The 26,075-nt window shown below is 38.4% G+C and overlaps 3 protein-coding genes across 3 annotated transcripts in view; 1 reads left to right on the forward strand and 2 right to left on the reverse strand.

The window, feature by feature from the left end:
- Nucleotides 1-4,923, reverse strand: part of LOC114366425 (zinc finger protein 613-like) — a 33,580-nt gene extending 28,657 nt beyond the window's left edge. Inside the window, exons 1-2 of the mRNA XM_028323295.1 lie at nucleotides 4,696-4,923; nucleotides 4,141-4,272 (exon numbers count right to left, since the gene is read on the reverse strand). Of these exons, the coding sequence (XP_028179096.1) occupies nucleotides 4,141-4,272; nucleotides 4,696-4,803 (240 nt within the window). The 5' untranslated portion in view covers nucleotides 4,804-4,923. The remainder of the gene's footprint in view (nucleotides 1-4,140; nucleotides 4,273-4,695) is intronic.
- Nucleotides 916-3,319, forward strand: LOC114366427 (zinc finger BED domain-containing protein 5-like). The gene is made up of 2 exons (XM_028323297.1): nucleotides 916-1,012; nucleotides 1,410-3,319. The coding sequence occupies exon 2, from the start codon at nucleotides 1,410-1,412 to the stop codon at nucleotides 3,312-3,314; it is 1,905 nt and encodes a 634-aa protein (XP_028179098.1). The 5' UTR covers nucleotides 916-1,012; the 3' UTR covers nucleotides 3,315-3,319.
- A 5,275-nt stretch (nucleotides 4,924-10,198) lies between the features above and the next one.
- On the reverse strand, nucleotides 10,199-25,997 carry LOC114366479 (zinc finger protein 354B-like). Its single transcript, XM_028323363.1, has 14 exons — nucleotides 25,782-25,997; nucleotides 25,026-25,157; nucleotides 22,939-23,688; nucleotides 20,798-20,925; nucleotides 19,828-19,902; nucleotides 19,450-19,585; nucleotides 17,616-17,731; nucleotides 16,427-16,514; nucleotides 15,910-15,932; nucleotides 15,530-15,626; nucleotides 13,474-13,590; nucleotides 13,074-13,184; nucleotides 11,636-11,751; nucleotides 10,199-10,745 (listed from the first exon to the last, which is right to left on the reverse strand). Exons 1-14 carry the CDS (start codon nucleotides 25,890-25,892, stop codon nucleotides 10,628-10,630), a joined length of 2,118 nt encoding a protein of 705 aa, XP_028179164.1. The 5' UTR covers nucleotides 25,893-25,997; the 3' UTR covers nucleotides 10,199-10,627.
- Nucleotides 25,998-26,075: the final 78 nt, after the last annotated feature.

A 26,075-nucleotide genomic window follows, 5' to 3' on the forward strand; every position in this document is an offset into this window, starting at 1 on the left:
ATATTATTGATTAGATTATTTAAAAATAATTGATAGAATATCTAAGCTTATTTTCAAGGAGAAAAGTAAAAAAAAACAATGATAGACTTTTTATCAAATAATTAAATAAAGGACAATGACCAAAAGTGGTCCAAATGTCCACCACTAATGAGACCTATATTGGCTTATAGTCCATTAAATAGAGATTAACTTTCAGTATGGGACCAAAAAAAAATAAGCTGTCAGTAAAAAGTTATGACTGTTTAAAAAATTGTAGTAGTTTACGAGCTAATCTCAGGAACTACCGGTATGTTTGTGTTTGTTATGGATAGCCCATTTATCAAGGATGGTTTTAGGATAAATAACATCACCCTACAACCAATAGGGGCGGAGCAATAAAGACAAATGTTGTAAAAATGGGAAATATTATTCAAACTATTTTTACGCGTACAAAGTAGTAGGCACAGCTAGTATAATATTTAATAAAATTCATCTATAACCCCGCGCCACATGCGACATGACATAACATGCATAGATTAGTCCAAAATGTGCAATGGATACAATGATATCAAGAACATTTTTCGGATGAAAAGGTAAAAAACATGACTTTTCATTCAGTCATAACTTTTTACTGACAGCATATTTTTGATTGCGGTTTGGTTATAATGAATCAGTNTTACCCTAGACCAGTGTTTCCCAATTAGTGGTACGCGTACCCCCAGGGGTACGTGAAGTTGCATCAAGGGGTACGCGCGGCTATCAGTAAAACAACAATTTCCAAATTATTAATTTATAACGATCATCATCGTAAAAGCACGGAGCACCGAGCACTATGAATGAATGACCGAGCGCTATCCCGCGCCTCCCGCATCTGGTGTCATTCGGCCACCCGCGCCCCCGCCACCCGTTCCCGCTTCCCGCCCGTCCGCCAGTTCGGCTTTTGTCGTGAGCCATGTAACAGTGTTTTGTTTTGATTGTCAATTAAGAAGTACTAAGCGTCGCGTTATCTCGGCCTGATATACCTTGGAAAACGGTAAGATATTGTTTTAAGACTACTTTTAAACTTACACTTTCATTATAAATTGCATCTATAAAAAAGGCGGACGGAACTTGCGCTACAACAAAAATGTGTCGCAAAATAGCGGCGTCTGTTTATTGTGTGAGTGAATTTAGGGATGTCATGTTAGCCAAAACATTTTACCCATTTATTTTAAGAAAAATAAAGATCGACAGTTTTTTGTTGATGAGAATCCATCCGACTTTTTTTATAGGTCCATGACAATACAACTTAACGATGTTTAGTTTGTTTTTTTAATGATTTAAACTTCGAATAGTTAATAAATAATAATATATGAGTTGAGTTGCTTCAGTTTTACGTGTTCACGGTTACTGTTTTGTAAGACAATTTATTAAGTCCAGTTGTATTTCAGATGGAAAAGTGGCTGATAAGTCGTCAAAAGGTTGCTGAAGCGTCAGGCAATACTGAACAGTCACCCGATCATGATGTGTCCTCCTCTACCAGTACTCCGACACAAGAAAAAAGAAAACTTGAAAACAAGGAATCGTCTCTGAAAAAAAGGAAATATGATGGTAGTTATATTCAGTTTGGTTTTACAAACTCAGGAGACCCTGATTCTCCATTACCACAGTGTGTCGTTTGTGCAGAAACGCTGTCAAATCATTCGCTAAAGCCGTCTTTACTACGTCGCCATTTAGAAACTAAACATGCTAATTTGAAAGACCAGTCGGTATCCTTCTTTCAACATAAATTAAAAGATCTCAAACAAAGACAAAAGTCTATTGAGGCGCTTTCCCAAAACACGAATGAAAACGCTCTACAAGCCTCTTTTAGAGTGAGTTATTTAATTGCTAAGCAAGCGAAACCTCACACTATTGGGGAGAACCTTATATTGCCTGCAGCAAAAGAGATAGTGAAATGTATGTTTGGAGAAAAAATGGCACGTGAACTTGATGTTATTCCTATGTCAAATAACACTGTCTCTCGTCGTATTGCAAACATGTCAGAGAATCTGAAAACTAACCAAATAAAACGGATTTTAGAAAGCGATTACTTTGCCATACAACTTGATGAATCCACAGACATAACAAACTTGGCTCAACTTTTAACGTACGTTCGTTATGTGCATTCCAAAAAGTTTCATGAAGAATTCCTGTTTTGTCGTGCCCTTACGGTTCGCACTACCGGGGAGGATATATTTAATATGGTCGACGGTTTTCTGAAAGAAAACCAATTGGATTGGTCAAAATGTGTAGGAATATGTACTGATGGTGCCAGAGCAATGACTGGTCGTTTTTCAGGACTTGTAAAGCGGATACAAGATGTAGCCCCAGAAGCAAAATGGACGCATTGTGGAATTCATCGAGAGGCACTGGCTTGTAAAAAAATTCCAGCCAGCTTAGATATTACTCTTAAAAATGCTGTAAAAATTGTCAACTTAATCAAGGCCCGTGCCACAAACTCTAGAATTTTCGCAGCTATTTGCAAAGAGCTTGGCAGTGAACACGAGACTCTGTTGTTACATACTGAAGTGCGTTGGCTGTCCAGAGGAAGAGTTGTTTCGAGAATGTTTGAGCTGAGACATGAAATTGAGTTATTTTTGGTCGAACAGCGACACGATGAGTACAAACAGATGCTGATTGACCCTGTGTGGCTGCAAAAATTGGCTTACTTGTCAGATATCTTTACAAAATTAAATGAGTTGAATTTGGGACTACAAGGCCGTGATACAACCATATTCACTATGCAGGAGAAAGTTGAGTCCACAATAAAAAAAATATCCCTCTGGACATCTTTAATTGACAAGTGTAAATATGACCAGTTTCCGAATCTTAAACTTTTTTTGGATACAACTTCTTCGACAGTAAATGAAGATTTAAAATCAGACATAAAATGCCACTTGCAAAATCTGTCGACGGCTTTACGCAGTTACTTCCCAGAAATATCGCCGCAATGGAACTGGATAAACAATCCTTTTGTGAACCATTCCGTCGACCACCTACCCATCTCTGATCAAGAGGAATTAATAGACATCTCATGCAACAACAGACTCAAGAGTTGTTTTGCAGAGCAATCACTGGGTGACTTTTGGGCTAATTTAAAAGATATTTATCATATCAGTGAATCAGCAATAAAATATTTACTGCCATTTTGCACGACTTACCTTTGTGAAAGCGGATTTTCGGCCATGACGAACTTAAAAACTAAACATCGTCACAGACTTCATCTTGAACATGATTTAAGACTGAAACTGACTGAAGTACAGCCAGATTTTCAAGAGCTGTGCAAAGAAAAACGTGCACATTTGTCACATTAGCGTCTTCACCGATACATCATTCCAATTTTCACTATTGTACTGTGTAATAAATGTTAAACTTGAAGATAATAAATGTTATTTAAACTGACTTTATTTTTTTTATTTATCGTTGCTACAATAAGGGGTACGCAGGTTTGAGGCCTTTTTCGAAGTGGTACGCAGTAAAAACTAATTGGGAACCACTGCCCTAGACTGTAAATTACAATGGGGCCCCCATATTGCTGCCTTGGCGGGAAGACTTAGTTCAGCTGCCTTTGCGGTGAGAAAGATCAGAAACTTGACTGATGTTGAAACAGCAAGGCTTGTATATTTTAGTTATTTTCATAGTATTATGTCTTATGGTCTTTTACTGTGGGGCTCAGCAGCAGACATAGAATCAATTTTCATTTTACAGAAAAGAGCTGTTCGGGCAATATACGGTCTTAAACCACGTGACTCACTTAGAGAAGTTTTTAAAGAAATCAATATATTGACTGTGGCTTCGCAATACATATTTGATAACATTATGTATGTCCGTAAACATATACATTTATTTACTAAGAAAAGTGACGTCCACTCATTTAACACGAGACATAAGAATAAACTTGCTGTTCCATCATTTAGGTTGCATAAGATAGGTAATTCATTCTTGGGGAAATGTATTACCATATTTAACAAAATACCACACAACCTTGTCGAATTGCCAATAAACAAATTTAAGATACATATAAAAAANCCATACATTTTTGGTCATTGTCCTTTCTTAAAATGAATATTTTGATGACCTGATGGCTTAATTTCAATAAATCTAAGACTATAAGATCTTGATATTCTATGCATTTCTTACCTGGCCTTTCCACAGCATTTTCTTCAAAGCGATCAGCCCCCTGAAGCACTTTTCTTTAAACTCATGAAACTTCTGAAGCAGTGATGCACATTCATAGCAGAAGTATTGTGGTAGCCCATCTTTTTCATTCACCTAAACGATAAAAAAATTTAACAGTTTATTATTTGTTTCCTTTTAATTATTTGATATTATTTTGTTTGTTGTGAACTTTAAATAAATGGCTAAAATACAGTTACTTTTTAATTTTTACAACTTTTTTTTACTATTTCTTTGGATGGATATTATTCAAAATTTAATTTAAACTAGATATTAAAAACAGCTACATGATAGAAAATGTTATGAAAATAAATAACACTGTAATAGCGAAGCCCAAATTACATAAACAGAAAAGAAATGCTATGTAATTTATGTTTTTGATGACCAACATTGACTATTGTATAGTACCTAGATCTAAACATTTGAGTAGGCTTATAAACTTAAGTATTCTAAATTGATAAATAATAAACTAACGATCTGTGCATCAATGTAAATAGAATAATCACTAGAAATACTTACTTTGAGAGACATAACTTGTTCATAAAAATATAGCAACTGGAATCGATCGAACTTGTACATCTTGGCACCGGTCCGCAGGCATATCCTACATATCTTAAGCGTAGACATTTTAATTATAATTTAATTAAGCTACCTTACAAGCTAAGTTCAATTTAAATAATCATTATTTTACACGAAAATCATAGCGAGAAATCGGGATAGATTGTCAATTTTACACAAACTGACAGCTTTTGGCTAGCTTGATGCTATGGCATTGGCATAGAACTTTGAAGTCTTTGATTGGTAGAAAAGCTGTCATGTAAAATGAACGGCCACCTGTGATTGGTGCGTTGTGTGAGAAGCTTGGTACTTTTACGTTTCGTTACGCACAATGGGTGTTGTTACACATTAAATTATTAATTTTTCATCTAAAAAAAAAAGATGGATTAAAAAAGAGGGAATCTAAAATTTAAGATGAGGGTGGACCAAAGGCATTTCAGTTGTAATTTCTGTTCTTTTGTACTACTTGTAGCTAGGAGCATCGCCGAGGGACTTTTCGAAAAGTCCGATTAAATAGATTTTCAAATAGCACCAATCGGAAATCGAATCTAGTAAATAAAAGCATTTTGTTTGTAATGTAATACATATCGCTCGCAAGAGTATTTTTCTAGAAAACTAAATGCTTAGTGATAGCCTACTGGCAAGAAGGAATGAAATAAATAAAACACATTAATACGTATTTATAAATGTATCTTTATTTATCAATATAAGTTAACGTTACCTAGTATTATCATGGGCAAAGCATTACAGGTATTACACAATATAGACGACTTAAATAAGTATTTTCTACAGCACACCCATGTCAAATTCACTGCAGATGTAGAATTTATTTTACTAAAATGTAATATAAAAAATTAAAATAAAATAAATAAATGGCCCATCACTTAACACGAAAACTTGTAAATTATCTTTTACTCAACGGATTTTCGAATATTGTGACATTGCTAGGACCTATAAAAAAAGGCATGTTTAAACCTTGTCCATGATTTTACTACAAATGCCCATACATACACCAAGCCGTACACTATTTAATGATCTAAACTTAATAACTTCAGTATACTTAACATATTAATAAATTTTCCTAGCTCATTTAAGTCTATAAAGCTACATTTAAATATTACACTTATTTTGTAAGTGATTTTTCGTCGCAATGAGTATATTTTTCTTACACAATAATTTAGCATGACATTGTAGGCTTTACTAATGTTACGTGTATAGTAAAAAAAACGATTTTTAAAGAAATAATAATGAACATATTTTAGGAAGAGTCAGCATCAAATAGTTTGTGACACCCAAAGTAGCCAAAAAGTTCGCAAAAAGTCTTTGTTACATTTAAAAAAAGGTTGTATTGTCAACCTTTTGGCGTCACGAACTATTTGACGCTGACTGTACATTAAAAGATATAAATATAAATATGTAGTAAAAGGTATAATATTTCTCTAATATAATATGTATTTTGGTTCACAAATGTGCAGCACAAATCACACTTCAGAATATTTTCCGCTTACGCAAAAAATCGATGTTACCAGCAGATTATCTAATTGCAAGCAAAATGCTTTATGAATAACAACAAACATCGAATAAGAAACAAAAACACATCTAAAGCCCGGTCTGTGAGCACGTAGAATTTTGTCCAATGACCCCAAGCTACCCATCCTTACTAACTGTGCGACGGCCGCCCTCAGTGAGTGTGCGAGCGCGACAGCAACATAATTACGCGCGAGCGATAAGGATGGGTAGCTTGGGGTCATTGGACAAAATTCTACGTGCTCACAGACCAGACTAACGCTTAACTCTGTCAGTCTGAGGTATAGAAGCGGCACGGGAGGGGTGACATTGACATATGACGTGACAGAGCATATAAATCTACCCCCCTAGACAAAACGCACTTTTTGATCGAATCGAAAATCGAATCCGTCAAAACTCCATACAAAAAAGGGGCTTTTCGACCACTTTTCGACTGGTTTGCGATTATAATTTGCACTTTGTCTAGACCCACTGAGGGCCTAGTGCGAGTTTACATCAAACGCGCTCACTAGTGAGCGCGTCAAAAAACGACATTAAATGTATGACGGATTGTACAGCGCGCCTAGCGGGTAACGTTCAAAAACTAAAATTTTCATACATTTTTTATGCTGCGTTTACACTGCGCGGAAATTAGCCAAGTCAAGTAAAAAAAACAGTGGAGTGGGGATGAATTATGAATGAATTTCATCTCCACTCCTCTGTTTTTTTGACTTGACTCGGCTAATTTCAGCATAGTGTAAAAGCAGCATTAAACGCGCTCACTACTGAGCGATGTAAACACACTCAGCCCACTGAAGATCTGTAGTCTCGCTTACGTTTGACGTCACAAAAATACCTTCTCGTGCCGCTCCCATGCCTCAGGCAAGGACTGAGCAGAGTAAATACAAATGAGTAGGTCATCAATCATCATCAACAGCCCTTTACAGTCCAGTGCTGAACTATGAGCCTCCTCCACTATAGTGGAGGGTTTTGCCATAATCTCCACGCTTGGCAGGCGGGTTGGAGAGCGCAGTTTAAAAGATTGATGTTTTTCAGAGAGCGCTGCTGCCCATTCTCTGTTTGATGTGTAGTCCCTAAGTCGCCTCTTACGACACCCGCGGGAAGAGTAGGGGTTGGTGACAAATGTATTCTACTCTGCCGTCACCACACGGCTTGAGTAGGTCATCTTCATAGAAACGCCCGAGCGCGGTTTGTATGTGAGCGCGCCAATACGTATGCGGCGCGCACGCACACACTGACAAAATTTAGCGTGGATTAGCGGTGAGGTGCGATAGATGAAGATGACCTACTCATTTGTATTTACTCTGGACTGACTCTATAGTAGTACAACACGGCCATTTTAATACAGACATTTCTTTTAAATTCACACATTCTTACCGAAGTTACATCAAAGTAGCACAAATCATTATTCTAAAGCGCTCTCAAGAACACAACAAAAAACTTTATATCTAGAAAATTCCAAAGTATATAAATGTTCATTCATCCTACATAAGGATAGAAGATAGCATTTAAAACTATACCATTAAGATCTAATTTTGATGAAATAAAACATATTTTACACAGATCAATAAAACTTTAGATGTAAAATTTAATTATTATCTTAATTTTATTTACCAATATCAAAATACTAAAAAACAGAAGTGGCATATACCCTCGGTTTCTTTTACGAAATATTATATTAGTATTAGCATAAAGAAGTAGTTAAATGAAAAACTTGTATAAATATTTACAATATGTAAAACTCACACTTATATTAATACTATATCTATTGACATTGCTACGGGGCGTGAGCGGGACGTATGTTCGCTCTCACAGAGAGTCAATCGCATAACAAGTCCCCACAAACGTGATACATTCAGCGTCAAATAGTTCGTGACACCCAAAATAGCCAAAAAGTTCGCAACACGTCTTTGTAACAATTGGAATAAGGTAGACTTATGCCCGTTTTCACCATCAATCCCTGATTTTTAAGTGACCTCTATGGTAATATATAACAGGAATATTGTCTACGTAGGGGTCACTTAAAAATTAAGGATTGATGGTGAAAACGGGCATTAAGTGTTGTCAACTTTTTTGAACACTCTGGGTGTCGCGAACTATTTGACATGACTGTACAGTGACCTTTAACAGTTTTATCTATGAGATCAACATAAAAATCTCGTCAACCAATCACAACACAGTTATATATTCTGCTTTGAAAATAAAATTGAAATAAATAAGAATAAGAATCCGAGGGTTGAAATTGGAAGAATCAAGATTATACAATAGTATATTAAAAAGCTATCGAAGTTACAGTCGGCACCACAAGAAGAAAGGAATAAGTTAATAATTTATTTGAATTTGTGACGCACAGGTTAGTTTTTATGAAACCGGCGAACGACCCGCGTAAGGCCCGTTTCATACAAACGCCCCGCACTCACCGCGTGGTACTGTAAACGTACCTTTATTACTGTTAAAAAAACCAATTAAATATTAATTTAATACTTATTTTAGTCACAACGCAATATACCTACATGCAACGCGTTTCTATTAAAAAAATAAAGAGACATAATTGTAACTCATAACTCACTCACTCATAATTATTGAGTGTGACTCAATGAGGGCTATCGTTTTAGCGCTCACCAGTTAGCGCCACTGTAGAGTAAGGTCCTGTCACTTGCTAGTAGCGAAGACAGTGGCACCAACTGGTGAGCGCGAAAGTGGTAGGAGGACTATAGCATTTGCACTCATCAAGATGGCGCCACTGTAGAGTAAGGTCCTGTCACTTGCTAGTAGCGAAGACAGTGGCGCCAACTGGTGAGCGCGAAAGTGGTAGGAGGACTATCGCATTTGCACTCATCAAGATGGCGCCACTGTAGAGTAAGGTCCTGTCAATCGCCAGGGGTGCCAACTGTTAAGTATAAAAACGATAGCCCTCATTGATATTCGGTATTAATGTTAGTCATTAAATGTAAAAGTTAGTGGCCACTACGTTACCAATTTAAGTATAAATAAGATAAAAAACTCGATTTAAGCTTGCATTTTAAAATTAGAATACACATTTCTCTCTTTTCATTCATCACCGACAGAAAGAGAGGTACATATAACAATTCGCCCCGCGTAAAAATATCTACATACTAGTTTGTTCGTAATTATAATTATTATTTAACTTTTCCAACATCGTGGTGGAGACTGTAACTACATAAATATTATCTAATAAATTATTTAATCGTATTGTTTTTACGATAAAAACTATTCTCCTACGGTTTGAGTTTGCTATTGTAATGTCCCGATTGGTTTTTGTCTATGACATTATTTAATGTCAGATTATGACAGTTAAAACAATGTTTATGACCTACACTGAAATGTCCCACTAAACTCAATGACAGGGGGGCGCTACCATCGTTCAACTATATGGTTTCCAACAAGGCAAAAATCGGAACCAGCGATCCGGTATTGACGGTTGTATTGGGTCTAAAGTCTGTTCGCCGAGAGTTGATAAATAATTTGAAATGTCTTGCAATAGCGACTGTCGCTTAATTATCGCATTCTGTATGGCGGGCGTCGTTTGTCACAACGCGCACTGAGTACCATGGTACGAGCCACGCAGCTGTCGTCAAGCGCCCCGGCCGGCGGGCGGCGGCGGCCACAGCGTGACCACTTTTAGTAGATTTCTACTTTTTTGGTAGATTTGAGGCAAAGAGAACGATGATTTAGTAGTGCGAAATCGTTTAGTAGATTTTGGTAGATAATTGGTGTTTTTAGAAAATTCTTATAAATGGTAGTCCAAAATTAAATTGTAACCGAGCCGAGAATCCAGGCCAAAAAAAAAGGCCAGGCCAAATAATCTACCAACTTTTTCATTATATCGACAAAAATAATTAGCGGGCCGCAATTTATAATGAGTTTAGAACCTCTGATATTTAATTTTTTTTATCAACTCTCGGCGAACAGACTTTATAAATCATTGCAATCTTGCATTGTAAGTATAAAAACTCTTACATTTTTCTAGTAATTTCGAATGGCATTTTAGTAAATTGAAGGCAAAGCAGCTAAATACTGTTACTTCGTTCGAAGTGGGTGCCATCGAATCTTGACTCGCACCCTCATTTTATTTTGAACTTTATTCCTTTACTGCAAGATTCAAAATCAATTGAGGTAATCTTTCATTAATTAGGTCGTAGAATCATGACGTACATATGTATGAGTACTACAATGTATTTCGAACTCTATTCCCTTATTGCACGGTTCAAAATCTATTTCTTTCATTGTCGATTGATTACTGACAGTACATTTGTACCTAGCGACGATGTCTAGAATTCTAGATACCTCCTTGCATACCAGATGCTTGTGAGCGGTGATCTATCACTTGTGTTTTAAGTGATGCCTACTTAGGAGGCACCCATGGGTACATACTGGGCACGTACTTGGGCCCGAAGGCTTTGGAGCAAGCCGCCGACATAGCCATGGCGTCGTCGTCGTCTTTCTCGGTGGTCTTTCTGTTTCTGTAACGATACAAAAGTAGTATTAAAATTGGTCTATTCGTTTAGGTCACCCAAAGAGCGATGGAGCGTGCTATGCTCGGAGTTTCCCTGCGTGATCGAATCAGAAATGAGGAGATCCGTAGGAGAACCAGAGTGACTGACATAGCCCGCAGAATCGCTAAAATCAAGTGGCAGTGGGCGGGGCACATAGCTCGAAGAGATGATGGCCGCTGGGGCAGAAAAGTTCTTGAGTGGCGACCACGAGCTGGAAGACGTAGCGTGGGCAGGCCTCCCACTAGGTGGACCGACGATCTGGTGAAGGTCGCGGGAAGTACCTGGATGCAAGCGGCGCAGGACCGGTCTTTGTGGAAATCCTTGGGGGAGGCCTTTGTCCAGCAGTGGACGTCTTTCGGCTGAAACGAACGAACGAACGATTCGTTTAGGAGCTACCCCTTTGTTTGGTCTGGGGCTTTAAAACACTCCGATAGCAAAGTCAGGCGGCTATCTAAATGTAATTTAACTACTCGAGTAGTTGATCTTGATATTTCGAAAAATCTAATTTTAGATTGTCTGTCAATCGAATTTGCGACCTTTAGGCCTAAGATGCTTGACAAAAGAAATTTTTATCGAATATACACGATAAGCCCATACTTTTGTCGTCTAAAATCGTCGGTAAAATTTTATCATGGCGTATCCAGACCATCTGATTACGTCACAGACCCTATCCGTCGCGTCTTAACAGCTCATATAAAGTATGTCAATTGACTACGGTATCCGGTATTCTACCCTGGAAATAAATACTAAGAAAATAAAACTTCAAGAAGAAGATTACCAATGACTAGGCAGCATGGTCTTTTCCCTTAACCTGTTCCAGAAGGAACGAATTGAACAAAAAATGTATCCAATATTACCTCTTGGGGTAGGGTTGCTTGAGATGGAAAGTCCTGACGTGAAGGCTGAGGCTTCCGTTCTGCGTGAACCGTTTCCCGCACAGACTGCACACGTACTTTCGCTCGCCTGTGTGCGTCTGTAAATAAATAATAATATACGACTGTAAATAACAAAAATTAATGAAGAAGTTCAGAAATGTGGGTACATGAAACTACAATCAGCAGTATTTTTGTCAAAGAATGAGGTCACTTAACACTTAAAACTGGTGTACAGTACAAGTTAAGAATTACTTCCCAAATGACACTACTTGGTGGAAATCAAATAATTTATGTAGCATAAAATAAGCTAACTTTCATCATGTTATTGTTGTCTTGTTAATATTTTTCTTCTTTTGTTTTGACCCCAAAATGGGGTGGAGGAGGGTTAATAACCTGAGATACAGGATTTTCCTAATACAGGTATTAGCCCGCCATAGTCCTACTGAGAGACCAACTATATTGTGTACGTGTACGTACCAAACTTATTCACATACATTCCCTATAGGCGTAGCCGTAGTGTCAATGTAAAACGAGTAAAAACTATGACGTCTACAGGCGTTCTGTCGTATCATTCTTTACTACCTGAACGCTAGTAGACGATACTGTCCAACAAAGTGATAAATATCTTCTACAGTGCGTTGTAATTCGTAGCGTCAGACCGAATGCCCATAGGTGCCAGCTTCGTCAGATCAACTGCCGCCTATACAGGGTGGAAACGATAAGTGATCTCACTCGATTATTTCTAAACTATACAAGATATCAAAAAACCGGTTACTGATCCAGAAAGTGCTTCACGAGCTCTTTCAAACGGTATCAGTAATAGGTTACAGATTTTACTGGATCTATCCGAAAATTCAATTTTTTCAGCCTCCATACTAAATGTATGCCAGCCACACAATATTGACGAAGTGTTAATTTTTTTATTAAATAATAATACTCTTAAAATGAACTCTTAAATTGCATTCTTATTTAAAATTATTAATGGAAAACATTGGTTTTAGGCTTTACTTGCTATGATATTATCAAGATGTGAGTGCCATGACTGCAGTTGTACTAAATGTATGGGAGCTGGGTACATTGAATTTTCGGATAGATATATTTTCTTTTGTAATCTTTTATTGGTACTTTTGGATAGAGCTCGTGAAGGACTTTCAGGATCAGTAACTAGTTTTTGGATATCTTGTATAGCTTAGAAATAATCGAGTGAGATCACTTATCGTTTCCACCCTGTAGAATGGAAGAAGCCTGGCCATAAGCAAAATAAGAATTAGAAGGTCACGTACTATCGGCAACAGTGTTAACTACCCATTGCCGATCATGTCGTCTCGTTCTATCGCAAAGAATCACCATTTGATGAGAGCTAGAGCAAAAACGGAAATGGATAATTATGTTATGATATTATGTGTGCATGTTGACTTACCACCATGTGTTGTTTGAGCACGGTGCTGGTAGTGAAAGAACGGCCGCAAGTGTCGCACGTATACATCTTGCTAAGGGTATGTTTGTTCATATGAGCCGCTACACTGCCCACCTGTGAACAGAGAAGCGAAATCAATTAATAACCATGTGCGAGGCGGAAAAGACCTCGTATAATACGAGTTTTATCGTTACTATGTATTTGTTGTGGTGAGTGAGTCACCGCGAGTGAGGCGTAACAGACCTCGTACACGGAGTGCTTTGTTAATCGAGGTGGCTCACCACGATCGAGGCGCCGCAGACCTCGTCCACTACGTCCTTTACAGTTAAGGTGACTCGCCGTAAGCGAGGCGGAAAAGACCTCGTACTACCTGCTTCGTTAGTTATGTGACAATATAACTTACCGCGAGCGAGGCGCCGCAGACCTCGCACACGACGCGTTCTGCGTAGAAGGGCCGGCCGCGGTGGTTGGCTAGATGGTGGCGCAGCGCCGCCGACAGCGATACAAATGCTTGCCCACACTGTAAGCAAACACAACAAATAATCCTACTAATATTATAAAGGCGAAAGTTTGGATGTCTCGATGTTTGTTACTCTTTCACGCAAAAACTACTGAACGGATTTTCAACCGACTTCAAAAAAAAGGAGGAGGTTCTCAATTCGACCCGTATGTTTTTTTTTCTATGTTTGTTACGCGATAACTCCGCCAATTATGAACCGATTTGAACCAATCTTTTTTCGGCGTATAGGTAATACCTCAAGGGTGGTCCCATTTAAATTTAATAATAGAAAAAACAACCCCCAAGGGTGGAAAATCGGGGATGAACTTTTTTATACGCAATATCTCCGCCGATTATAAATCAATTTGACTGATTATTTTTTTGTTGAATAGGTATTATCAAAAGGATGGTTTCATGCGAATTTGAAGAAAATATTTCACCCCCAAGGGTGGAAAATTGGGGATGAACTTTTTTATACGCAATATTTTTAATTTTTAGTTTTTTTTTTGTGTTCACGCATTTGAAGTCGGTTTTATTTTTTTTTAAAGTTAATTATGTTGAAACTTTACAGTATTATTATGGTTTATAACCCAAATTATGGCGATATGTGACAAATAAATTTCAATAAATAAATAAGACGCGTCTAATAAAGCGCCATCTATCGTCATTTGTTAAAATCACATTACAGCGCTGGACAAAGTACTGTTTTTGACGTTCGTAAATATTCATGCGGGGGAAGCCGCGGCTATTCGTGCGGCTAGTTAATAATAATTAATAAAATACACGGTTCATGTCTTAAATATAACAAAGGGTAAATGTCTAAAAATAAAGGATATTCGAAATCGAAACTATTAACCAATGATTTCAAGACAACTTCTCTACAGCAACACGAAAAAAGTAGCTCGGCAAGCTTAAAACTCATAAAGCTACCATAAAACTCATTTATTTTTGCAAATAGGCTTTTAAAAAGAACTTTTTCACGTTCCACTATTAAGTTTAGTTACGTTATTGTTGCCTTTGATGTAACAACATGTAGCGTCTCATTGTATGGGCCAGTGGTTCTTAACCGATGGTCCGCGGACCACTGGTGATCCCTGGAGGCATTCCAAGTGGTCCACGAAGACATCGTAATAAACAAGTGACGTGACGTGATAAGTCGAGTCAACACAATGCAAACGGCGCACAGTGGGCGAGAAATCGACCTCCCCTTTTATAGGATTTTGAAAAAAAAAAAAAAGTGCCCCTGACAAGACAGAAATTTGGTAAAACGGTCCCTCGTGACTTAAAGGTTAAGAACCACGTATGGGCGAATCGTCCCGCGCAATTCTATACGAGGTTTAAAATTAGTAGCGCTGAAAATCAATTCAGCCCTCTGGACTTCAGTTTCAGTTCTTATTTCAGAATCGCTTCAGGCATCGAAAGTAACTACATACAAAACACGCCTATGCCTACACTTTGGAACCTAATATCTGAAATAAATAATTAACTTTAAAAAAAAAAAAACCGACTTCAAATGCGTGAACACAAAAAAAAAACTAAAAATTAAAAATATTGCGTATAAAAAAGTTCATCCCCAATTTTCCACCCTTGGGGATGAAATATTTTCTTCAAATTCACATGAAACCACCCTTTTGATAATACCTATTCAACAAAAAAATAATCGTTCAAATTGATTTATAATCGGCGGAGATATTGCGTATAAAAAAGTTCATCCCCAATTTTCCACCCTTGTGGATTGTTTTTTCTATTATTAAATTTAAATGGGACCACCCTTGAGGTATTACCTATACGCAGAAAAAAGATTTGTTCAAATCGGTTCATAATTGGCGGAGTTACCGCGTAACAAACATAGAAAAAAAAACATACGGGTCGAATTGAGAACCTCCTCCTTTTTTGAAGTCGGTTGATTATTATTTAAATAAATAAAAATAGTATAATGATTGTAATATTATGTACTCACATGCTGGCAGGTAGTCGGTTTCTTCGCTGTCTTCCGCGAGTCGCGACTCTTGCCGCTCTTTCTGACTTTGCATAATTCCTTCTCCACCATCGATTTCCTATGGAATTTTAAATAGATTTAGTATTTTGGATAAGTACATTATTTCTAGATTGGCATGGAATCGCACAAGATTAAAGCAAATGGCAACATCTCTTATTACTTTTCTGATCTCTTAGGCTGAGTTGCAGCATCTTACTTCAACTTTAATAAAAAGGTAAAAAATCTGTCAAACTCCATACAAACACAGGCTATTGTTACAGTTACGGTTAAAGTAAGTTGATGCAACTCAGCCTTAGCAATTGAAGTAAGTTATTATAATTAATACTGTTTAATTCACTTACCGGTTCACCAGACCACCAACAGGCTGAAATAAAATAATAATTTTACATAAATAATTAAGCTATTTCCTTTAAAGTTTGTTACAACAGACGCGCCCTATCATTTTTTGGTCTCGGTCGCGCGGGGTGTGAGGAGTTTGATCCGAGCAATCCGTAAGGCATTATTGTAGTGCACTCATGGATAATTAGCGTGTACCGATAACACTCAAACATTTGCGGAAGAATGCATAATTTCGCGAATGAAAAATCCGCCAGATGGCAATACGTAGACGCGAGGTCCAAATGCTGCATGTTTGGTTATTTTTGACATGACATTGACAGATATGTCAAAATCCACTAATCACGCAGCAGTCAGACCCCACATCCACGTCCCGCCATCTAGCGGATCTTTCATTCGCGAATATCCTCATTAGGACGAATAGTGGGGCGCGTCTTCGTGGATAGCAAGATCCATAAATTCCCTGTTGTAATAAGAAACTCTATCGAAAAGGGGTCATAGCTTATAAAAGTATGTACTTACAGCATCATTTTTGTCGGGCAACCTCCCCTCTCTTCTCTCTTCTTCTTCCAACATCTCATGGATTAGATATTCGCCCAGCAACTTGTTCCTGAAGATTGAAATTAAAACGAAATTAGTAAGTATTGTTTTTGCTCGGTGTTTCTTTACTAGATCAAATCAGTACCTCTAGCATGAACAACTTTCGTCTTCAAATCGTTTGCGTATTCGACAAAATTCGATACTCAACCTTCAAATTAAAAGATAACGTGACAATTTTGATTCTCGAAATAAGTTTCGTGCAACCGTTTCTCATACTAAGTTCACTTTACGACACGTCCACAAGGGCGCTGTTGTAGTTTTCGTACTAAATATTTTGATGGCGATTCGAATACGCAAACGATTCGAACTCGTAAGTTTTTCGTGCTAGCCGTACAGAAATGAGGAGATCCGTAAACGATTAAAGTCACTGACATAGCCTGACGGATTAGCAAGCTGAAGTGGCAATGGGCAGGGCACATAGTACGCAGAACTGACGGCCGATGGGCAGCAAGGTTCTGGAGTGGAGGCCGCGTACCGGAAAACGCAGCGTGGTGGTTTTAAACCACCACTTTACAGTATTCAACGAGTGAACAAGTGAAGTGCACACAAAGCGCACAAGGTGGACCGACGACCTGATAAAGGTAGCAGGAAGGCGCTGGATGGAGCCGTCACCAACCGGCAGGGTGGATAAATTCACGATTTTTTTATTTTAAACAAAAAAATCAGATTTTTTTAAAAAAATCACGATTTTTTGATAATAATATAATTATGTGCTTATCTGAAAAATCGCAAATGTGATTGTATGGAAAAATTAAATTTTTCAGATTCTCCATACAAAACGACAATTTCATACATACATTTGTTAATGTATGAAATTGTCGTTTTGTATGGAGAATCTGAAAAATGTAATGTTCGAAAACAATGTTAATATTAGGAACACCTAATATTAACATTGTTTTCGAACATTACAGTTGATTAATATTAACTCACAGCCTTTCATTAATTCCATTTTCGGTCATTGATTTAAATCAATTATTTTTATTAAAAAAATCATGTAATAAAAATCGTGATAAAAACCCTGCCAACCGGCCATTGTGGAAGTCATTGGGGGAGGCCTATGTTCAGCAGTGGACGTCCTGTGGCTGAAATGATGATGATGATGAATACTTACTCTTCCGTGTGCATGGCCGAATGGGCCAGATGGTTTTGGTACGCGTCCTTAGTTTCGAAGTTCATCTTGCACACCTCGCAGTATATCGTGTCTTCTACGTTCACGACTGCTTTGTCCTGCAATGTAGGATAACATTATTGAGGTATTTTTATAAGGTTGTGATTAATCGAGACTTGACAGAGAGAAATAACTCTTACAAAATCATAAGTAGACTTTTTTATTTGTAAAAGACAATGCCGGAAATTGGCGTCTTTTTTTTTCGCGCGGCCATCGACCAAACCTTGTTTTTTGATTACAAAATAGTGTAATAAACCAAACTTAGTATGACATGTATACCTCTAAACTCAGTCTGAACTGAGTTACGAGCATCAGAAGTTTGATGATTTTCATACTAGATTTGCTGTTTGGGCGCAAGTTTTGTAAGAAATTGCAACAAAATAATTACATTTTATGTGTAAACAAACAATACCATCCATTAAAGGCTCCAGACATCAGTATGCAGCAGAATCAGCGCAATAAAAAAATAGCGCAATATTTTGTTGCAATTTCTTACAAAACTTGCGCGCAAAAAGCAAATCTAGTATGAAAATAATTAAACTTGTAATGCTCGTAACTCAGTTCAGACTGAGTTTAGAGGTAAACATGCCATAGTAAGTTTGGTTTAAAACACTATTTTGAAATCAAAAAACAAAGTTTGGTCGATGGCCGCGCGAAAAAAAAAAGACGCCACCTTCCATACAAAATCTGGCATTGCCATTTGGGTATTTAAAACGCTTTATCCTCTGTATAGGTGATCTGAAAAGGACCACAATACTACTAAAAATAATTATGTTGAATTTGAATTTAATTGCCCATTATGTTGTCCCGAAGTGGTGGTAGGGCAAGCTATATTTGGGACGTGTATAAGCGTCTTAGAAAGGGCCACTGAATTTTTGAATTTTAGTCAAATTCAGTCTGAATTTAATTGATTTATCAATGAATTGAATTTGAATCTAATTTTATATCATTAATTGACTTTCAATCGAAATCTAATCGAATCGGAAATCTTATTGAAATGGAAATTGAATTAGTCACACTTAGATGAAATCATTACATAGTATAAAACAGTGTCGCTTTTCGCTGCCAGTCCCTATGTATGTTTAAAACTTTAAAAGTACGCGATTTGTTGCGATTTTTTATGTAGATAGAGTGATTTAAGAGGAAGGTTTTTAAGTATAATTTGTACCTGTGCGAAGCAGGGGCGGGTCGCTAGTTGAAACTAAATTGAATTGTATTCGAACCTATTTCGCATTAAACTGCGCATAATACTACAGAATAATAATAAGTACTACGTACAGAAGTTTTACTTCGCGAAGGTATTTAAAATAATGTATGCTCAATGTCATTAACAATACGGTGTAATTTAGCCTGTCTCAAGAGTCAAGCACCATTTTGTTGACAAACGTCAGTGATCGGCACTGCGCCGAAGCTATAGGGCTGACTTCGGTAAAATGATGTGACGTGAGGTGCCAAACTGCGGAAAATGGCGGAGGAAATACATGATTTAGCATGAATTATCATGAATAATATTAACTACTTATTTACCTCTCAGTGTCTTGAGGCAACTTAAAAAAGTACATTCTGTGTTTTTATTATTATTTACAGCAGTTAAATACTGCACAGTATTTAGTACACCATTTTCTTTATTTTCTTCCATCATACACAAGAATACGCGTGCGTGAGTCAATGTTCGCTCGTATGTGAGGCCTTGTCGAATAGTATCCTGTAGGTGGCCATCGTGCGTGTTTTGTTTTCGATGTAAACTCGCGGAGATGACAGGCCTGATAATACTCACAGCAGTACCAACGCCGGCGTGCTTGGCCTTCCGATGTAGATGCAAGCCGAACTCGCTGACGAATGACTCGCCGCACAACGAACACATATGCTTGCTGCGGTGCGTGCGTAAGTGCGTGTAGAATGTTGATAGATGGCTGTAAGATAAGGAGAAGATAGTAATTACAATACAGAAGTTGCACAGCGTGCTATGGCGAGGGCTATGCTCGGTGTTACTTTACGAGATCGAATCGTAAATGACCACCCTTTTCCTTGAGCTTTAGGAAGAGCCTGAGGCTTTACGCGGACTTCTTGAGCAAACTCTAGGTGCTATTGCAGTCTTGTTTCTAAAGTTCAGTACCTAGTTAGTATTTCATTCAAACACGTGAAGTGGACTTACTTGAATTCCTTGTCACAGTGCGGGCACTTTCTCTTCACACCGCTGTGGTATTCCTCGTGGAATAGGGCTGAATTCCTGGAAAAATAGACAATCTTATTAATTTGAAAAAATAAAATAATTCAATAAGGTAAACACTGTCATTTTAAGTTCATTTTAGGGGCACGCTACGTTTCTTTATTAGATGGAATCATTTAGAAATAAGAGGTGATTCTTGATCACTGGAAAAATCTTACAAAGTTAATTAAACACAACTAAATAGGTATGGTCAAACGTCAGTGCTTCAGACATGTAGAGCTCTGTCGGTTACGTCTACCCGCGACGTTCCTCTTCCACGGGAACCTACTCAAGTACTTAGTTACGAGCTAATGCATACATTGTCGACATTCCACCACATGCACTACGAACGAACACGAACAACTAGGGACTGGAATTCGCTTCCTGCTGCTGTTTTTCCCGAACAATATACAGGGTGTTAGGTAAATGGGTATATGAGCCGACACTAGCCCATGTTAACATGGGCATATAAATGGTATGGTGAAGTCAGAAAATTGATATCTTCATTTTAATTATTTTAATTTTTATAAAATTTGTTTTGTATGAAAAAAAAAATGTTGATTTCGAATTTCTGACTTCACCATTTATATGCCCATGTTAACATGGGCTAGTGTCGGCTCATATACCCATTTACCTAACACCCTGTATAATCTGGGCCTTTTCAAGGCGAAAGTGAATAAGCACTTTCAGGGCAGATATTTACAATCTACTGCATCTCACTTAACACCAGGTGCGATTGCAGTCAAATACCTGCCTTGTCATGCATAAAAAAATACCGTATTGAGTCCTGATTGAGTTGAAAAACCGTAGGAACTTGCCACCACACCTGGACACCATATGCTCACTCAAGTCTTGTTTACTAATCACACGTAATGTAGTAGAAGTAAATCGGTAGTTATTATATTTTATTACTCACTCTAAGCAGCAGATGAGGCCGCATCTCAGGCACTCGTACTTGTTGTAGTGTCTCCGCAAGTGTTTGTTCAGGAAGCGTTGGTGCTTGAAGCGCATCTTGCAGAAACGGCACACCACCTTGCCGATCGACTGTGGACGTACAGATTGTTGAACAATGTCGTAAGTGTAACAAAATGTAGCTTTGGTAAAGAACACCCTCACTGTTCTCGTGGATGTCGTAAGAGGCAACCAACTAACTACAACCGGGTTGAGTTAACTGCAAACCTAGCAGCCGTGTCGTCAATTCGACGCAACGCGGGGAAGTGCGCGGTTAACTCAACCCAGTTGGGCTGGTTTTAGTGTCACGCGGACCGTCCGGTGCGGATCCGCTCCGCACGGCCAATCTGTATGAACTTCTAGGGAGCGTTTTAGAGTAATGCGGTCCGGAGGAACCGCTCCGCCAGGCCTGGCTCACTCCGCGCGGTACATCCGATAATTACCTACAGCGAAGCGCCCCGCCGGCGGGTATTATATCAGTCGAGTGTCACGCGCGCGCTCGTCAGGACGCTGGCGTGCGTTGTAGTATGATTATAATTCTATGATCGAAGTATTATTTAAAAATGGACATAAAGAGAAAGAAATATTGTGCGGCGTTCGGGTGTTTAAATTCGAAAAGTAATCTACCGGATTCATCTTTTTTTTCGAAGATGCTGAAAGGTATGTTGGCCAAGTGGGTAATCAATAATTCTTAGGATAGTATAGGAACCTAACCTACTATGACTACTGCTCAGAATGCGTCACTGCTGGACAAAGGCCTCTCCCAAGGTTTTCCATAATGAATGCATACTTACCTACATACGTACTACCTCATTACAAATAAGTGGATTAATATTTTTTCACTAGACAGCAACCCTAACAGCGTAAGAGGAGTTCAGAGGCACGCGATAGAAAGAGACAAAACTTGTAGGTGAATAAAATTGTAGGTACGTAGTGCTGTGCGAGCTGAATTCCACTGTATCGCGTCGCAGCAAGACTCGCATTTATTTAAATCGTCTTGCGGAGTAATCCTTCTGTACCTGTACTATTACTTATTCTGTGGCTCCGCTCTCTAGCAGTTCAATCGGCTATGCGGAGCGATCCGCACTGACAGTCCGCGTGACACTAAAACCAGCCTTGTACGGTGCGCACGATCAGCCGGCGTTCAATGCATTTAAGTCTGGTCGCCATCGCTGCACGCCGGCTGATCGCGTGAGATCGCGTTGGTTTGCTTGAGAAAGTCGCATCCCAGCGCAGTGCGGTGCGCAGTTATTTCGATCGAGGTGTAAGGGACAAATATACGAACATTAGCCCTCCCCAACGCGCCAGCGTTAGTATGAGATTATGCCAGTATGAGATTAAACAAAATCCATTTACCTCTGGTAAATAGGCTAGTTTCCTAAATATAAAATTTTTTTTAATCCGTCATGTTTAATATCAAAAAATATTGGACACATATATTTTTATTTGTCAATCTAACAGATAATTACATAGTTATGGTGCGTTGAAGTTCCGCACGACGTCACAACGTGCGGCACTTTTATGCAAGCATTGACGTCACGGGCCTCTTCTTATAAACTTTGGCGCGCTTTATCTCTTTAAATTTTCATTAGTTTGAAAAAGTGAAAAATACGTGTAGAGTATTTTTTGATAAGTTAACTGACGGACTAATTAAAACTCTTGCTTTTTGGCCCAGGAAACATCCCTATTATAATATAATAATATCCTTGGACATTTTACACTGCGCCTCTAGTCCCAAACTAAGCAAAGCTTGTACTATGGGTACTAAACGACGGATATAAACATACTTAAATACTTTTTTTTTGTAAATACATACATATTATACATAGAAAACACCCAGTCCAATACAAACAAATATGTTCATGCACACAAATGTTTGTACTGTGCGGGAATCGAACCCGCAACCGCCGGAATAGTAGTCCGTTTCGAACCACTACACCAAACGGCCGGCCAAATCCATTTATAAATAAATAAATAAAAAGATTTTATTTCCACAAGTTTACAAATTACAATTATTAGATGAGGTTGCGCTTCTGCAGTGAATCCTACTTGACTGGACAGTATTGATGAATTAGAAATTATTTTATAAAACAAAATGTGACTCACCTCATCATGCTTCTGAGGCATGTGCCTATCAAGCATGCTCTTCTGTGAGAAACCTTTATAGCACAGCGTACATTTGAACGGAGCATTCAAATATTTCTTATCCTGCGCTCTCTTATGGAACTCAATCATGGCATCCTCTTCGTTGAAATTGGATCTCTTCCAGAAACCAGAGTCCAAAAACGCAAGGCTCTTCACTCCAGTTCTTGATCTGTTAAACTTGTAGTTTTTCTTCGGTTCAGGCGACACGACAGCTGATTCTTCACCAGCGTCAGAGTCAGTGTCGCTTGTGTCGACGATTTTAGATTTTTTAGTTGCTTTTCTTCTAGGTCTTGTGCTAGTCTGTTTCGGTTTAGTGTTTCGTTTGCCTTTTTTAGCTGGTGTTTTGGCTTTAGCGTCTTCGTCTTCTTTCTTTATGGGAATTTCATCTTCAGACTTCACTTTTTCAGGGATAATAGGGTCGCTTTTGTCCTCCCCGTCCGAATATGGGCCTTCGGAAAACGCGTCTTCTTCCTTAAGAGCCTCAGTTTTTAGCTCATCGGATTTTCTCTCTTCAGGTATAGTTACTGTGATCGGTTTTGGTATAGGTATGTTTTGTTTATGTTGTGAGCTGTGCTTGTTCTGGGAGCCGTGGGAAGAGCCATGTTGACAGTTGAACGTTTTGACCTTTTTGTTGACGGTCACAACTTCCAGCATTAAATAATTGACAGGGTAAACGTTCCTGTTTAGCTCGGCGATTCGGGCGTGTGTGAGCTGTAAATACAATTTTAAGAATGTTGATGATTTTTTACAAGTTAATATTCAGCATTGAATGTGAGATGTGATTCTTTCGTTTGACCATTAAATTGGATAGGCCCTAAGTACATTTGTGGCGCTGTAATGAGGATCAGTACTGTTGTAGAAAATTCAATAAAACTAGTATCTACGTTAATCTTTAAGACATAAGAAAGATATATCTTTTTGAATTATCCAAATCGGACCATTACTTACGAAGATATTAAGTAATAAACATAGGCCGCTAAAAGTCAACGTACGCAAGGCCGCGTGACGTCATTATATCCGAATCGAGCGCAGCCGGCGTACTAATGGGATGGAAAATATTTTTTTCCGGCTAAACTATCAGTTTTAGAAAAAAACTTTTAATAACATTTATTCTTCAAAATAAAGTAACCTATCGACCAGTAATTTTTAAAAATAAAAATTGTGAAAAATAAGTATTGCTATGTCCAAAAACCACATTTATAGCCTGGGGGGAGGGGCAAGCCTTACCCAGCTTCTTGCCTTGGTGGGAGGGGGGAGAGGCAAGTCATACCCAGTTTCTGGCCTGGGGGGGGGTAAGTAATACCCAGCTTCCGGCCGAGGGGGAGTCATACCTAGCTTATGCTTATGGACTGGGGGAAGGGGCTAGCCTTACCCAGCTTCTGGCTTGGGGAGAGGGGGGGGGGAGGGGTCAAGTCATAACCAGTTTCTAGGGCTGGGGGGAGGGGCTAGCCTTACCCAGTTTCGGGCCGGGGGGGGAATCATACCCAACTTCTGGCCGAGGGGGAAGTCATGCCCAGCTTATGACCTGGGGAGAGGAGAGGGGCGGGGTAGTCATACCCAGCTTCTAGGCTAAGATTAAATAGATTTCCAGCACGGAGCGGCTGTCCTTTCCTGCAGCAGCTGGCCCGCCCATGGGAACGGCGAATAGATAGGTAGGTGCGTAGGTTTAACTCAGAAAAACTAAATAACAGGTAGGTATTAAGTAGTGATGAAACGGATAGTTGTTTGGCCGGATACCGGATACCGGATATCCGGCCAGCTGCTAGGCCGGATAGCCGGATATCCGGCGGCCGGATACTTGGCCCATTGTCTCGTTGCATCCTCATTGTTATACCTAGTATTGTTTTGCAACTAAAATGTTTATTAGTCTGATATCCACTATACATGGACTGTATTTTCAAATTGAAAGTGATTCTAAAAGGTATTAAGTTAAACAAATTAGCCTCCAGATCTAATTCATGTGAGTTTGTTTTGCTAATTTTGTTTGTGTTGATTTATTTACAAGTTCACAAACTCTTACGATCAACATCAATGTTTATGATACTTACTGGTTTGCTCCACAACATGTTATTGAGGACCTTCTCTCCGTGGTCACATTTCTCCTTGAACATGTGAAACTTGTGCAGCAACGACGCGCATTCGTAGCAGAAGTACTTGGGCAGCTTGTCCTTCTTCGCAATCTGGTTGAGAAAATTATATCATTATAACTGCATACCCTTAATTTACGTCAGCGAGATATTGAGTTTATAACGCATGAGATTGTAAACTCACAGTAAGTTAGGTTACGTTAGATTATAATATTAATATGTCAGATTATACAATATTACGGTAACATTTACACCTATTCTAGTTAGTTAGTTTGTGCCCGAAATAGATAATGTGTTTAACAACATAATATTTGGTGGTCTATATTGAATGAACATATAAAACATTCTATTGTGGTCAATATTTGAAGCATTATAGCAAATAATAACTAAGTTTGAAAAGGCCTGACCACTGCTGGACTAGGTGTGTCTCAAATCCATTAATATTAATGTAATTAGATTAAGATATCTTATTGACCACATAATTATTGGGAAGAAGCAAAATAATAAAGAAAGAAAATATTGTAAGCAGTCACTAGGAAGTCTAGGAACTATTATTGTATAGACAGGCACATTCCAAGATGATTTTAGGTCAATGGATTGGCAAGATAGAGTAAGTCTTTTGCTAGTATTTACAACTCGGTACAGTAGAAGATTATATCTTAACTTGGAAATTAGCAAATTATTAGGGAAATAACAGATATTCGGGAGGAAACTCACGGGTTTGTGTGTAACTTCTTCATAGTATTTCTTCAAGTCAAATTTGTCGAAATGGTAAAATTTCGAATCATTCCGAAAGCATATCCTGCACACTTTAATATCACCTCCCATCCTGAGGCATTAATATTCCTTTTTTCGGGAAATAATTAACATTTTTCGTAAGACAAATTACGATTTCGGCCGTGACGCTCACACACACACACAAGTCTGTCACAAACAAATGTCAATCGATTGTCAGTCGAAGAAAGCATCTGTTTTTTAATCTGTGTTTGTCAGTTCGTATAGTGACGTGCT

This window comes from Ostrinia furnacalis, unplaced genomic scaffold (assembly GCF_004193835.3).
Source record: "Ostrinia furnacalis isolate ACB-3 unplaced genomic scaffold, ASM419383v2 OfSCF0635, whole genome shotgun sequence".
NCBI lineage: Eukaryota > Metazoa > Arthropoda > Insecta > Lepidoptera > Crambidae > Ostrinia > Ostrinia furnacalis.